The 14,789-nt window shown below is 41.9% G+C and overlaps 1 protein-coding gene across 1 annotated transcript; it reads left to right on the top strand.

The window, feature by feature from the left end:
• The first annotated feature begins 6,667 nt into the window (after positions 1-6,667).
• Positions 6,668-14,680, top strand: cuzd1.2 (CUB and zona pellucida-like domains 1, tandem duplicate 2). Its single transcript, XM_039621954.1, has 23 exons — positions 6,668-6,732; positions 6,900-7,055; positions 8,216-8,354; positions 8,464-8,651; positions 8,831-8,929; positions 9,191-9,244; positions 9,323-9,421; positions 9,648-9,680; positions 9,789-9,887; positions 11,097-11,135; positions 11,225-11,323; positions 11,466-11,507; positions 11,588-11,686; positions 11,888-11,917; positions 12,008-12,106; positions 12,199-12,231; positions 12,317-12,458; positions 12,629-12,834; positions 13,045-13,220; positions 13,319-13,549; positions 13,636-13,796; positions 14,184-14,428; positions 14,515-14,680. Exons 1-23 carry the CDS (start codon positions 6,681-6,683, stop codon positions 14,559-14,561), a joined length of 2,568 nt encoding a protein of 855 aa, XP_039477888.1. The 5' UTR covers positions 6,668-6,680; the 3' UTR covers positions 14,562-14,680.
• Positions 14,681-14,789: the final 109 nt, after the last annotated feature.

Genomic DNA, 14,789 nt, shown 5'->3' with positions numbered 1-14,789 from the left:
GGGCTCTCCTGTCATGACTCACATCCTGCTTTGTACAGACAGAGCTTGAGATATAGATAAATAGGTTTGAGAGTAGGTTTGGGAGACCACCCAGTGCCCTTTTATATAATGACTTTAGTAGAATGGTGCAAGAAAATCCTGAATGGGGTGAAAAGGAGAGCTCAACTTCTATAAAGAAGTGGGAAAAGGAGGGATAAACAGTCTTGTTTCAGTTTGCCATCTTTCCAGGGTGATACACTGAAAAGTCACCATATTGCACATGTATTTATTCGTATGGGGGGATGTTGTGTTCTGTATTGATTACGTATGTTCTTTGGAGTTTTTGCTCAACCTAGACGTCAAAGAGGAATTGAGGAAACAAGTTTCATTCAACCCTGAGATCAGCAAATTTTAAGAATAATAAGATTTTCTTGTTTTTTTTTTTTTTTTTTTTTTACCATAATGGATCATATGTCTCACATTATTTATTCCATATAATGCATATTTTAGTGGCTCTGGTCGCTCTCAGAGGGTGTTCTCCTCGTGGCTGCGTGCAGCGGGGCTGGGGGATGGTCTGTACTGGCGGACGTAGGTTACTGGCCTGGTGGCCTGGCTGCCCCTGAGTGGATCCGGGGCAGGCGGGGGGGCTTGGGGTTCGGGGGTGCTTCGTCTCCGTGATGGGGCTCTGGCTGGGCCTTGGAGGCTTCGGTCCTCGTCGGTGTGTCGCCGAGGTTGTGGGCGGGTGGGTGCACGGGGGCTCAGCCCTGGCGCAGGGGCCTCTGGTGCATCGGCCTAACTGGGGCTCTTCAACTGGCAGGGAGGTTGTTCCATCCTTGCAGAAGTCCACTCTGCAGGTGGGGGAGAGACACAGGAGAGGTGGAGAATAAACCTAACCTGGGTGTCTGTTGTCTTGTGTAGTCTGGAGATGATTGAATGTTGGGGTGGGTATAGTTTCCTCTGCGGTGGGGTGGGGTGGGCTTCCCCAGGTCCTGTGGGGCTTAGCGGTGCTGCTGCCTGGATGGGCCTGGGCCCCTTGCCTTGGTGGGTGCTAGAGGGCGGGGGTGCCTACTGGGGTCAGCGGGGAGCTGGCCCTAAGGAGGCATCTTGCCCCTCCTTCTTTTCCTCCCCATCCCGGCTGCCTCCTCTTCCCGCTCCACCACACCCACCACACAGGTAGGGCCTTGGGGTCGGGTGTGTCACCAGGGTGCAGGGAGGCATTCCCCCCTCTGTCCCCTTCTGGCCACCTGTGCCTCAATTTTATTTCACAACTTAGACATCCACATTATTCACACTCTCATAACACACACACACACACACACACACACACACACACACACACACACATATATATATATATATGTATGTATGTATGTATATATATATATATATATATATATATATATATATATATATATATATATATATATATATATATATATATAGGGCCTTGAGGTGACCACGTTAACGGCGTCCAGAGGGCGGTCTGTGTATTCAACCCTACCTCTGGCGCTGGTGCCCACCTCTCAATTTTAAATCCATGTAGACATTGAGGGTTCTCAGGAGAGGCCGTGCTAACACCTGCTGCTCTCTGGCAGCAGCACCATGCCCTCCCTTGTTTTAAATGCACTTTAGAACAACACGCAGCAACACACACACACGAGCGGGAGGAGGGAGGTATGGGGTCTTCACACCCCCGTTCTCTACTAGCCATCGGGCGGGGGCTGGGAGGAGGTGTTGGCTGTCCGATTGGCCTCCCTGCTGCTGCGGAGCCTGGGGCGGTCTGCTTGCCTCCACCCGGGGAAAGGGTCACATCTCTTGGGTCTGGGTGCCGTTTCCCCTCTGGGGCGAGGGTACCTGGACCGGGGCATAAGTATGTTTGGGAGTATGATTGTGTGTACATGTCTATGTATGTCTATCCCCACGTTGGGTGAGTGCTGAGTGTTTGTATATGTGTGCATGAGGGTGGGAAAGCATGTTTATGTCTGTGTGTGCCTGTTTGTCTGTGTCTATATGTCAGGTCGGGTCTTAGACTCCACCTCCTGGGTACTCCCAGGCCCTCCAAGTGTGGAGGCCTATCTCCCCTCACCACACTCCCTGCTGGTAACTGATGCCCTCAGGGGTTGGTGCATTGGTGGTTCTTGGCGTCCGGGGCTGGGCGCTCAGGTATGCACCAGCTCACTCCCGGTGGCTACTTGGCGGGGCCTGGTGCCTGTCGCTCGGTCAGGCCTCTTCCGGGCAAAGGGGCCCTCGGGCCTGCAACTCGGTTCACTCTGGCACAGCTGGCTGCCGGCAGAGCCGGCGGGCACGCCAGTGCAGCCCCTCTGGCTTCTGCTCCGTGGCTACTGGGTGACCCCCTCGTCTGGGGATCTCCTCAGCCCTTCCCAGGAAGGTGGCACGGATGCCCCTCCGGTGGTACCCCTTGGGCTCTCGCACTCTGGGGCCTCTGGATGTCTGGAGCCTGGATCTCCTCCATGCCTGCTTCATGCCCTGGGGACAGGGCTATGGCCCCACACCCTCTAGCAGACCGTTACATGGGGAAACCTTTTTTGTATACAAGCGCTGATCCACATAGGTGTGCACACGGGTGTTCACTGTTCGTGAGACATAAACTACACCTTTCTTAGCTGCTACTTCAAAGCACATTGTGCGCTGTCTGTCCTGCGTGCTGCACAACAACTTTCAATATTTAGTATTTACTGATGTTCACACTTAGCTAGATTAACGTGATGGTGTTGTGTTTAGTATGTTGCTTTGTTTTTGTTTGTTTGTTTTTTTTTTTGCTTGTCTTCTCTTCTTTTCTCTCAACAGGTGATCCAGGATTTTTTTTTTTTTCTTTGTCTTTGTAAGTGCCCTTTCTCACTGTCTCTTTTCCTTCTGTTTTCTTTTCCTTCCTCTCTTTCTTTCTCCTTTCCTATCCCCCAGTCATGTCTGTCCCATCTGTAACAACTGAAAATAAAATAAATAATAACAGCAAAGTTTGATCAAATGGACCAATACGGCAATGCCATGATGATCCATTTGGCAAAATAAATCCATTTGGTATCCTTGTTGGTCTTCAGACAACAATTCTGACGACTAAAGAACCAAATGGGACAGACAAAAAAAAAAAAAAAAAAAAAAAAAAAATTTTGATTTTTTTTTTTTTTTTTTTTACCATAATGGATCATATGTCTCACATTATTTATTCCATATAATGCATATTTTCTTTTTAGTGTACTTTTAAAATAACACTCACTAAGCCAGATTAACAGAGCGACTCTGCAGACATCTCTGTAACATTTTAATGAGTCTTGAGGGTGTTATCATTGGAACAAGAACTATAAAATAACCCCACCTGTTCTGGGAAAAGAGCAAACACTTTTCAAATGTTCAAATACCTCTTTATGAGACAATGCGTATCATATTTTTTTATCTTAAAATTATTATCTGTGACTACAGTACAGAAAATCCGTCACACTCACACCTGATTCAACAGGACAAGGCACACTAGATTTTCTCAGTGGAGAGAACCATCATCAGGTCAAGTGTTTTACACTCCTGCTTTTATCTTTAACAAACACTGTGACAGCGTTAATGGGATAAGAAATTTTATTTGACCTTTCACTTCATGTAATGTTTATAACAGTGCGAAGGATTGTTCTTTTATTTGTCACTAATCTCAGACTAATACAGTATGTCTTTTCTAATATCACAGTCTCTGCAACATTCCTTTAAAATATCAAATAATTTTCAGTTCCATTCAGATATTTTTTTAAATAGTGCCTCAAGATGCTTTAAGCTACAACAATAGAAAGAAAATCCCAATAATCAGATGAACCCCTATGAGCAAGCACTTGGCAACAGTAGGAAGGAAAAACGTCTTTCTAACAAGCAGAACCAGACTCAAGGAGGTCCAGCTATCTGCTGCAACCATTTGGGGGTGAGGAGAAAGAGAAGAGACTCAAGGGAGACAGGACACGCTGTGGGAGACAAAGCCAGAGCTAAATAATGACACATGGAGAGTGAAAAGGAAGTAGAGAAGAAATGCTCAGTCCATCATAGCAGCCTAGGCCTATTGCGACATAACTATGGATGGTCTAACAGTAAGCTTTATTGTAAAGGAAAGTTTGGACTCTAATCTTAAGGTAGAGAGGGTGTCTGCCTCCTGAATCTGAACTGGAAGCTGGTTCCACAGCCGAGGGGCCTGAAAGCTGAAACTCTAGATCAACGAGTAAGCCAGCAGTCTGGGAGCAAAATGCTCTGTGAGGATAATATGATAATAAGATATGATGTGTCTTGATTATTGAAGACTTTGTATATGAGAGGGAGGATATTAAATTAAATTCTGAATTTAAAATGGAGCCAATGAAAAGAAGCCAGTAAGCTAGAAATTTGAGCTCTTTCTAGTCCCTGTCAGTGCTCTTGCAGCAGAATTTTGGGTTAACTGGAGGTATTGTTTTTTTTTTTCATGGCACAACCAATAATAATGAATTACAAACATCAAGCCTAGAAGTAATAAATCCATTAACTAGTTTTTCAGCATTGCACTCAGGCAGTAATGGCAGAAATCAGTCCCATATATTTGTTTAATGTGGACGTTAAATGACATATCCTGACCACACACACACACACACACACACACACACACACACACACACACACACACACACACATAACATACATATATATGTGCACACACTTACTGTATATAGTATGTGATGTGTTTTTATTCGAATCTTCAAATGCAATTTAACTTAACTTAATTAACTCCATGCCCTCCTGGGTTTTAAATGCACCTCACAACAGACATGCATCAACACTACATATGAGCGGGCGGAGGCAGGTTTGGAGTCTTCACACACCCCCATTCTCTGTTGCCTGTTGGGGCAGGGGGAGCTGGGAGGAGGAGTTGGCCGTCTGATTGGGGTCTGGAATGTGGGGCCTCCCTGCTGCTGCGGAGTCGGGGCGGTCTGCTTCTCTCCACCCCAGGGAAGAAGGTAACACCACCTGGGCCTGGGTGCAGTTTCCCCCCTCTAGGGGCAAGGGTACCCAGACCTGGGGTATAGAGTACGCTTGGGGAGTGTGATTGTGTGTACAGTGTCTATTTATGTCTGTCTCCATGTTGGGTGAGTGCTGACTATTTGCATATGAGAGCATGAGGGTGGAAATGGATTTTTGTATCTGTGTGTGCCTGTTTGTTTGTGTCTATATGTCAGGTCGGGTATCAGACGCCACCTCTCTAGGGTCATCTCAGGCCCTCCATGGTATGGAGGTCTATCTCCCCCCACCACTCCCCCTGCCAGTGGCAGACACCCTCAGACATCGGTGCAGATACCGTCCAGATACGCACCGGCTCACTCCTGGTGGCTGCTTGTCGGGGCCTGGAGCCTGGAGCTCCGCTGGCAGCCAGCTGTGCCAGAGTGACCGAGCCCCAGGCCCAGAGGCCAAGGGGTGGGCGCCCTTGGCTTCTGGGCCTGGGGCTCAGTCACTCTGGCACAGCTGGCTGCCAGCGGAGCTCACGGGCACGTCACTGCAACCCCCCCTGGCTTCTGCTCCGCGGGTGCTGAGTGACCCCTCATCTGGGGCTCTCCTCAGCTGTTTCCGGGAGAGTGGCGCGGCTGCCCCTCTGTTGGTCTTCCTTGGACGCTTGTTCTCTGGATGTCTGGAGCCTGGATCTCCTCCATACCTGCTTCATGCCCTGGAGGACAGGGCTATGGCCCCCCACACCCTCTAGCAGATCATTACATGAAGGAACCTTTTAAATACAAGTGCACCCTTTTTGGCTCCTACCTCAAAGCACACTGTGTGCTGTTGATCCTACGTGCTGCACAATAATATTCAGTATTTAGTATTTACTGTTATATTCACATAGATTATCGTGATGATGTTGTTTATTATATTACTCTCTTTCTTTTTGCTTGTTTTCTCTTTTTCTTTCTCAACAGGTGATCCAGGTGATTGATATATGGATTTTTTGTCTGTTTGTTTTGTTGGTTTTTGTTTTTTGCCCTTTATCACTGTTCCTCTTCCCCGCTGTTTTTCTTTCCCTACCTCTTTCTTTCTCCTGTTTCTTTCCCCCAGTCATGTCTGTCCCATGTGTAGTAAGTTAAAATAAAATAAAATAAACAATAAAAGCAAAGGTGAATCAAATAGACTAATACAGCAAGGCCGGGATGGTCCGTTTGGTAAAGTAAATCTGTTGGGCATCTTTCTTTGCCTTTAGATAATAATTCTGATGGCAAAAGAACCAAACGGGACAGGCAAAAAATGCAAAATGCAATTTAACTTTAATCTCTTAAACCCTGTTTAAAATTCTCATTTTAAAGTGAAAAACCCCTCCAGACTTTCTCAGCTCCTTCCCTTGAATCCAAATTTGAAAATAGTTACACCTTTATAACAGTTATTCAGCAAACACTGATGTTATTGAAGTTGATATTAGAAAAAAACTCAGCTTTATTATCAAGGTCCTGAAACTCTCATGTATATCTTAAGCAAATACATTAAAACATATCCTAAAACTAGACTGAAAAATATTTGCACACCTTTTATTATAATTAAACAAGTGTGTGGTTCTCATGGACAGGATTAATGGGTAATCTCATTAAACATTTGGTGATATCAGTAATTTTGTAGGTGCTAAAACAAAGTCTCTGAGTCGACTGTTGAGTATATAAGCTGCCATGCTCAGTACCTCTGACAAACTGGAAGGTGAACATACAAACATGTGGACTCTCTTGTTCCTTTGTGGTGTGCTCATCACACATCAAGTGCAAGGTACTTTCCATTCGTTTCTTATCATGCTTTTTTTCTTTTTGGATTTTCAAGCAAATTTGTTATTTTGTCATTTGATATTTTCAACAACATTTGCAAGTTGATGCCTTGTCGGTGCTGTCACATTTGTAGTCTAAAATTGATGTTATCTTTATGTCATTATCCATCAGGTGTAGATCGTGGCGACGCTGCTCGTTATTGGTGGACTACATGGGAAACTGCAACTCCTGGGGACCCTACAGCAGATTATTGGGAAACTGGGGACACTACAACAGATTATTGGGAAACTGTAACAGATGATTGGCAAACTACACCAGATTATTCAGGTAAAAGGAAAGATATATGGTGCTGTCTTTGTCTGCCTTTGTCTGTCTTAATATTGTTCATTTTTAATAGCTGTGGTCAACAGTTTACATCAAATAACAGTCATGAACAAAACAGAGTACTAGAGAGATTTTTTAAAATGGACATGAAAGCTAAATGTATAAAGGCTAATTTACACACTGAAACAGTTAATTTACACAAACTGACATAAATGTAACAGTGTAGCTGGAATTAAGAAATAAGTGCTACAAGTTAAAGTTTTTAAAACATGTTTAGCGCCATCTTTTCAGTACAGAACCTGAGTTGGTTGGTTGCAATCAACTGACTTACATTAGTTCATATACAGTGGCTTGCAAAAGTATTCGGCCCCCTTGAACTTTTCCACATTTTGTCACATTACAGCCACAAACATGAATCAATTCTATTGGAATTCCACGTGAAAGACCAATACAAAGTGGTGTACATGTGAGAAGTGGAACGAAAATCATACATGATTGGAAGCCAACTAATAACAGAACCAACTAAAAATCTGTTTTGTTGTAAACTGGTTGGATGTACTTGGGAGGAGAAAGATTATTTTATTGCGTAAAAAACACTGATAGCATCGGCTGATTCTGACTCCAGCTAGTAGATCCAGTGAACCACCTGTCACCTGACTCAAACAGGTTCTCCTCCACACTGGTCTCATTTATGAAGTGCTTTAGAAACCCGGAGATTACGGCTAACAGCTAGATTTTCCTGTGTCAGTGCAGCTAGCTAAACAACTAAGAGCCACTCACTGCTAAAGGTAATGAGACAACACCTACTTACAATTTTTTTAATGCACCCGTTGCAGATACAATATATGCAGATGGTGAAGTACATTCATCAAGTAAATTCTATGTACTAAAACAAATACTACAAAAAAAAGAAACATATGTTAGCTCATGATTCTGGCCCCATTTTTTTTGTTGAATTGGTATGACACATGCATATAAAGTTTATAAATAATATTATAGTTCTGAATATCTGTTTATGCTGTAGCAATTACAATCTCATACTTTAATACACTCAAACACATATAAAATGTTAAACTCACTGTCCACAAAACTTATTGTTAATTGATTAGCTTTTTAACATTTATTTAAGAGATTTTTTTTTAAATGATTCTGTGTTACTTCAGGCTGTGGTGGTTACCTGTATGGCAGCAGTGGCAGGTTTTACAGCCCCAACTATCCATACCAGTACCCAGACAATTCGGACTGTATATGGTACATCAGACCAGGCAGTCAGATTATTCAGCTGGAGCTGTTGGATGTAAGGTAAGCAAATATTTTTCCATACCTAGGATGAATGTGATCACTCTTTACCTTGGTTGTATTATGGTGACTTTTAATTCAAAGTTGTGTTCTTGTTTTGTGTTAATCACAGCACTGAGTGTGGATATGATTATGTTTACGTCTATGATGGCCCCAGTACTGGAAGCCGGCTTCTGGGAAAGACATGTAACAACACCGAAAACAACACTTTCTATTCCACCGGTTATTATTTGACTGTGCGCTTCAGGAGTGATAGCAGTGTAGGCCTCAAAGGATTTCATGCTTCTTACAGAGTTGTGTGTAAGTCACACCTGTTATGATACCTTTATAAATAAAGTTAGGTACCATGTCTCCAGTTTATTTATGGATTTTATTGTCAGTGAAAGAAAACAAACAAGCAAAAAAGAAGTAAAAATCATAATCTTGAGATTTTAATTAATGGGAATTTTTTTTGTCTTTTTTGTCTATCCTCCTTGAAGCTGGAGGTTCCTGCATTCACAACTGTGGTTACCAGGTTGGATATTGCTCTTGCTCTTCGAGCTGTGTGTACAGAGGGGACTGTTGTTATGACTACGAAGGTAAGCAATGCTGAAAAGTACCAAAATGCATTTATTCAGGGCCTGTATTTAATGACAATTTGCACAACTTGTACTTTATTTTGTGGAACAAGGTATACAAACTAAATAATTCATGAATAAGAAAATATAGTACCCAAGTATTTGAAAACAGCATGATCAGAGTATGTTTCTTTTTCTTCTTTCCTGACCCAACATGCCTGTTATGATACACACAAACATAAAAGAAACTAGATCTTAAAATCGAATCTCTTTATCCCACAGATCACTGCGGATCCACATCAGTAACAGATCCAACAGCAACAGCAGAAACAACAGGTAAATGAAAAGAATTAAGTAAAGATGCTGTTTAAAAAAAATTAGATTAAAAGCTATAAAGTAAATGTTCTCTTCCAGATCGGTACTCATGTCTTTACAACTGTGGCGCACACCTGGGAAGCTGTTCCTGTACTAGCTCTTGTGAATACTACGGCAACTGTTGTCATGACTACTACTGTAAGTATTCTGTCCTTCAAAGCTCAGCAGAAGGAGGCCCTGGTCACTATGATCACACTTTCCAATGAAAAGAATTTTTCCTCGCACTACAGGTGTGCTGCTACACTTCCAACAGTCTCACACTTACCCAGCCTATTAAACAATCACGCTTATTCAAAAACAAGGGGGCAAAGATGTTTGGAAAACTGTTTAGTTTTAATCTGTATGATTTGCTCCTTTGTTTCAGCTTACTGCCCAAGCACAGCAGATCCAGTCACAGGTATAAAAGTCTGTATGAGGAAACATTTTTAAAGCAGCAGCTCAGTAAAAGCCATCTTGTAGATTTTTTAAATACTTTGCTAAGACTGTATCTCTCTCTGTTTTTAAGATCAGCCATCATGTCGTTACAACTGTGGCGCGCACCTGGGAAGCTGTTCATGCAGAAGCTCTTGTCAATACAATGGTGACTGTTGCTATGACTACTATGGTAAGTGGCGAGTCTTACATATCAACGGTGTTAACAGTCTCTGCAGCCATCTCTTGCAGGAGCAAACAGTCTGTCAAATTCCAGTGTAATGGTTTTCTGAAAATGACACATGACATTGGGACTTTGTGTTTAAAGAGACAATTTTTCTTTGGCCTTCAGTGGGATTTACTCTATGCATCCAGATTGTTTTGGCTGCCCAGTTTTGGAGATATGTCTTCATGTTTTGAATATAATGAAACTAGATGGCATTTTCCTTGTCATTCTAAGAAAGCCAAATAAATGAGTAATAAACATAGTTTAAAAAAAGGAAAAGATCAGCCTTAATGTCTCTTTTCAGAAATTATGACTCATTATGCAATGCATCCACTAAACTTGTTATGAGCAGCTTTATCCACTGACCCATACCTGCTTGTGTCTGTGTGTGCATCCTGGTAGATCTGCTTTTCCTTCTGCAGAATGATATACTTGGTGGGTGCAATTTGGTAGAAGACAAACAAAAAAACCCAACAACAACCAACCGCTTACTCATTTTTGCTCATCTGAACTTGGGTTGCAGTGGCAACAACCTATGCGGGATATTCCAGACGTCCTTCTCCCCAGCCTCAATTTCCAATTCCTCCTGGGGGATCCTGAATCCAGGCCTTATTAGAAATATAATCTCTCCAACACATTCCCTGGGGTCTCTCCCAAGTTCAGTGTGCCCAGAACACCTCTGAAGATAGGCAGCTAGGAGTGATCCAAACCAGATCAGAATCACCTCAACTGGTTCCTTTTGACATGTTGGGGAAAAGAAAGTCCCTGCATGAAACTGCTCAAAACAAGGTTTTGGAATATTTCTTTGACAAACCTGGTCCTGATTTCTGAACAGAGACATTCCTGCTGAGTTTTCAAAAATATTTTAGTGCTTTACGCACCACAACACAATTACCATTTAGTTCCATTACATACTGTATAAGAGAAGGGAGACATCTGCACAGTTGACGTCTCCAAAACTGAACAATCCAGATAAATAAATGGCACTCCAGGCTGGAGGGAAAATGTGTGTTTGTAATTTTAAAGCTGCCCCCTTAAGACTGCAAAGCAACTATTTTTGTTATATTTTTTGGGGAGTGTGGGAATTATGTATGTAATTCCCACATCCACAATAATCCCCAATTATTTAAATACTATGTTTTATTTAGAAAACCTTTTCTTCTTTCTGTCAAATAGATTACTGCTCATCAACCACTACGTGGCCTGACGTTACAGGTGCAAACCCTTACTTAATTTAAAAAAAAAATCAATAGTTTGATATTTAATGATTTGCCTGTAGTCTCATGTCCCCATGTGTTTTCTAGCTCAGCCTTCGTGTCGATACAACTGTGGCTGGAACATGGGAAGCTGCTCCTGCTCAAGCTCTTGTGAATACTATGGAAATTGCTGTTATGACTACTACTGTAAGTGTTAAGCCCATCAAATTCATTAGTGCTCATATTAACATAATGTGAATAAGCAGTTTGTTAAACAAGCACATTAAAATAAGTAAGAAAAGGTTAAACTGGCAAAATGTCAAAATATTTTCTTTCCTCTGTCATGTAGCATACTGCCAAGGGACTACTGACATGCCCACTGCCGTTACAGGTATTAAAATCTCTCAACAGACTGAATGACAAAAAAGATTAAACATACCAATTATTCAAACACACTTTTACTCCCCACAGAACAGCCTTCATGTAGATACAACTGTGGCTGGAACATCGGAAACTGCTCCTGCTCAAGCTCTTGTCAATACTATGGAAACTGCTGCAATGACTACTACTGTAAGTAAAGCTCAGACGAGAATGTCACCGCAAATGGTCACACATCACAGTTCCTGCTTAACAGTATAGTGTATTGCTATAAAATTCACTGTATTCGCTGTATTATTTAAATCAGCTTACTATGATGCCCATGAAATAAGTAAATTGCTGACAGAAAGTAACTTGATCTAAGGTTGTAATTATTTTGTTCACTTCTTCTAGATTACTGCCAGTCTCCTGACTTTACCACAGGTACGAAAACCTCAGTGACCTCGAGTAAAACCAGAAACTGTTAATGCCTCTGGCGAGAAAGCTTACTGAAATGATTTCTGTGTCCCTCAGCTCAACCCTCATGTCGATACAACTGTGGCAGTTACATCGGAAGCTGTTCCTGCTCAAGCTCATGTGAATACTATGGCAACTGTTGTTATGACTACTACTGTGGGTATCTTGTCAAGCAATCTCAACATACATTGATTGCAATATTATCTAAAAAGAAAGTATCTAAAACCTTCATTTCTCCCTTTAAACAGCCTACTGCTTAGTCTCAACTAGGGAGCCAACAGGTAGGGTCCTCGATGTGCAGAATTAGTCTGGAGCAGTTTTGGTCATTGCAGTGACACTTTTTGCTATTTTATTAACATTCAACAGGGTCATGTGGAGGCAATCTGTTTGGCTCTGGCACCTTCTCTAGCCCTAACTATCCCAGCTACTATCACGACAATGCCTACTGCATGTGGCAACTAAGAGCTGCATACGACCAAAGAATCTTCCTGCAATTCACATTCCTGCAGTAAGTAAATAGAAAAATGAGCAGCATCGTTATGTGAGGCACAGATGGATCAATCATGCGAAGACCGAAGTTACATGCAGATCTTCTTTTTAAAAAAAATCTAGATCTATGTTTCAACTTTTAAGCTAATTTCTAATTTATGGCTTTTATTGTGTTTAAAAAAAACACAGGCTGCAAGACTGCTGTTCCTGTGACTACATTGAAATCTATGATGGGCCATATGTTTATTCACCATTTTTGGGCAAAGTCTGCAACAACAGTCTGAGCACTTTCTTCTCCACTTCCAACTATATGACTGTGGTCTTCCGGACTGATGGTGCTATGGTTGGTCGAGGTTTCAATGCCGAGTTCTCGAGCTCTTTGACACCAAGCTCAGGTATGCTTATTAGGAAGTAAAAGTCGGGCTATTTTGGCGTCTGCTTCTTTGATTATATCTTTTTTTAAAACATCATGCTTATCTGTACCAGTTTTCATACTGTGAAAAGTGGCTGTATAATAATTCAATAAGAACCAAAATGTGGGACCGACCAACCCTAAAAATAATTCAAGCTGCTGTACCAATCTTGTTAACAACATGCTATGTCAGGTCGAGTGGACTGCTCCTCAGACAACATGAACATCGTGATTGAGAGGTCTTACTTGAACTCTTTGGGTTATGATGGTCACAGCCTGTACCTGAATGACCCACACTGCAGACCCCAGATTTCCTATTACAATGTGGTCTTCAGTTTTCCTCTCAACACTTGTGGCAACATAAGAGAGGTAGGAACCCCCAAACCTTCTAAAAACAACAAAAAACCCCATTAACAACACACAGTATTTTATAATTTTCAAAACAACTGATCTTCTTCCCTGAACAGTTTGAGAATGGCAGAATTGTGTACACAAACAGTCTTCGTGCCTACAACTCCAACTACGGCGAGATCACACGCCAGTCTAACTTTAAGCTAAACGTCAACTGCCGAATGGAGCAAGACTCAGTATCTCAGATTTTATACGAGGTCCATGAACTAGACAACACCACCATAACAGGCACAGGCAGATACAATACCAGCATGGTTTTCTACCAATCCAGCAGCTTCTACTATCAGGTGTGTTTGGGCAGTAAAGGTTTGACTAGAGAGAAAACCCCTATCGTTATAGTTATATGATGCTGATAATTTTCTTTCACGCTCAGGTGACTGAATTTCCGTATGAGATAACACTAAACCAGAACTTGTTTATTGAAATCGATATGAGGAGAGGTGACAGCAGTCTGGTCCTCTTTATTGACACCTGTATAGCATCACCATCAGCCTTTGATTTCCAGTCGAGACCTTACTACTTGGTTCGCAATGGGTAAGATAATGAGTGGCCTCCACGGGTCAGATTAATTCGCTAACTACACTGGCTTTTTGTCCACATTGTCCACAATAAGAACAAAGGGATTTGTGTTGTAAATGCTAAAACTCCCAGTGAAAATAACTGAAAAATGTACAATATTTAATAAGCACTATAGTTTAGTATACTTTTGAGATATCTGTAGCTTATACTCCAGCTATGGTTACTTTAAATATTAGGATTTCACAGATACAATTTAAAAGATACAATGATCTCATAAAAAGACATTATTTTATAATAAATTGTTCCACCACTTTATCTAAACAATGGTCTCTTTTTGTAAACAAAAAACAAACCAGTAATGTGTGTATTTTCCGGTAACATCTCTTTCTTTATCATTCTCAGTTGTCCAGTAGATAACACCTACTATGCCTACACTACTGGCACCAGCCCGTTTGCTCGTTTCACATTTAAGGCCTTCCAGTTCTTGCGGGCCACAGAAGACGTGTACCTCCAGTGCAAGGTCCTAATATGTCCAGCCTCCGACTACAACTCCCGCTGCCGCCGCGGATGCACCAAGCGAGTGGCCAGAGACGTGGGGTCTGAACATGAGAGTGAAACTCTGGTTGTGGGTCCCATTCACCTCTTAGGTAAGTGTGACTTTGTACTTTGTTTTGAATTCTTGTGCTAGAAGAAAAAAAAGTGAACAAAGTATCTTACTTTTTTTAATTTCTAGCTCCTGAGACAAAGGAAGAGGCGACTGATGAGCAGAAAGAAACTTAAATCTTCTCTACTTCTTCTCCTTCTTCTTCACACTTTCACTCTAACACTGAATATTATCCACCCTTTTTTTCCTTTTCTTGCATTACATGAATAAAGGCATCATCAAAAGACAATATGTGTTTTTGTTCATTATGTCAGCTGTCATCGTCCTGTAATAAAAGGACAGTGGTTGATTTTTGTTCTTGAAAACAAAACAAATGAAAAAACAAAAAAACAAAAACAAGAAGA

Source organism: Oreochromis aureus, linkage group 13 (assembly GCF_013358895.1).
Source record: "Oreochromis aureus strain Israel breed Guangdong linkage group 13, ZZ_aureus, whole genome shotgun sequence".
Taxonomy (NCBI): Eukaryota; Metazoa; Chordata; class Actinopteri; order Cichliformes; family Cichlidae; genus Oreochromis; species Oreochromis aureus.
The sequence above is the reverse complement of the archived record's forward strand: the minus strand, read 5'-3'. Positions and strand labels throughout refer to the sequence as shown.

Coding starts and splice junctions, on each gene's coding strand:
- cuzd1.2 (XM_039621954.1), top strand. CDS start 6,681: ATGTGGACTCTCTTGTTCCTTTGTGGTGTGCTCATCACACATCAAGTG. Junction 7,056..8,215: donor AACTACACCAGATTATTCAG/GTAAAAGGAAAG, acceptor GTGTTACTTCAG/GCTGTGGTGGTTACCTGTAT. Junction 11,324..11,465: donor TTGCTGTTATGACTACTACT/GTAAGTGTTAAG, acceptor TCTGTCATGTAG/CATACTGCCAAGGGACTACT.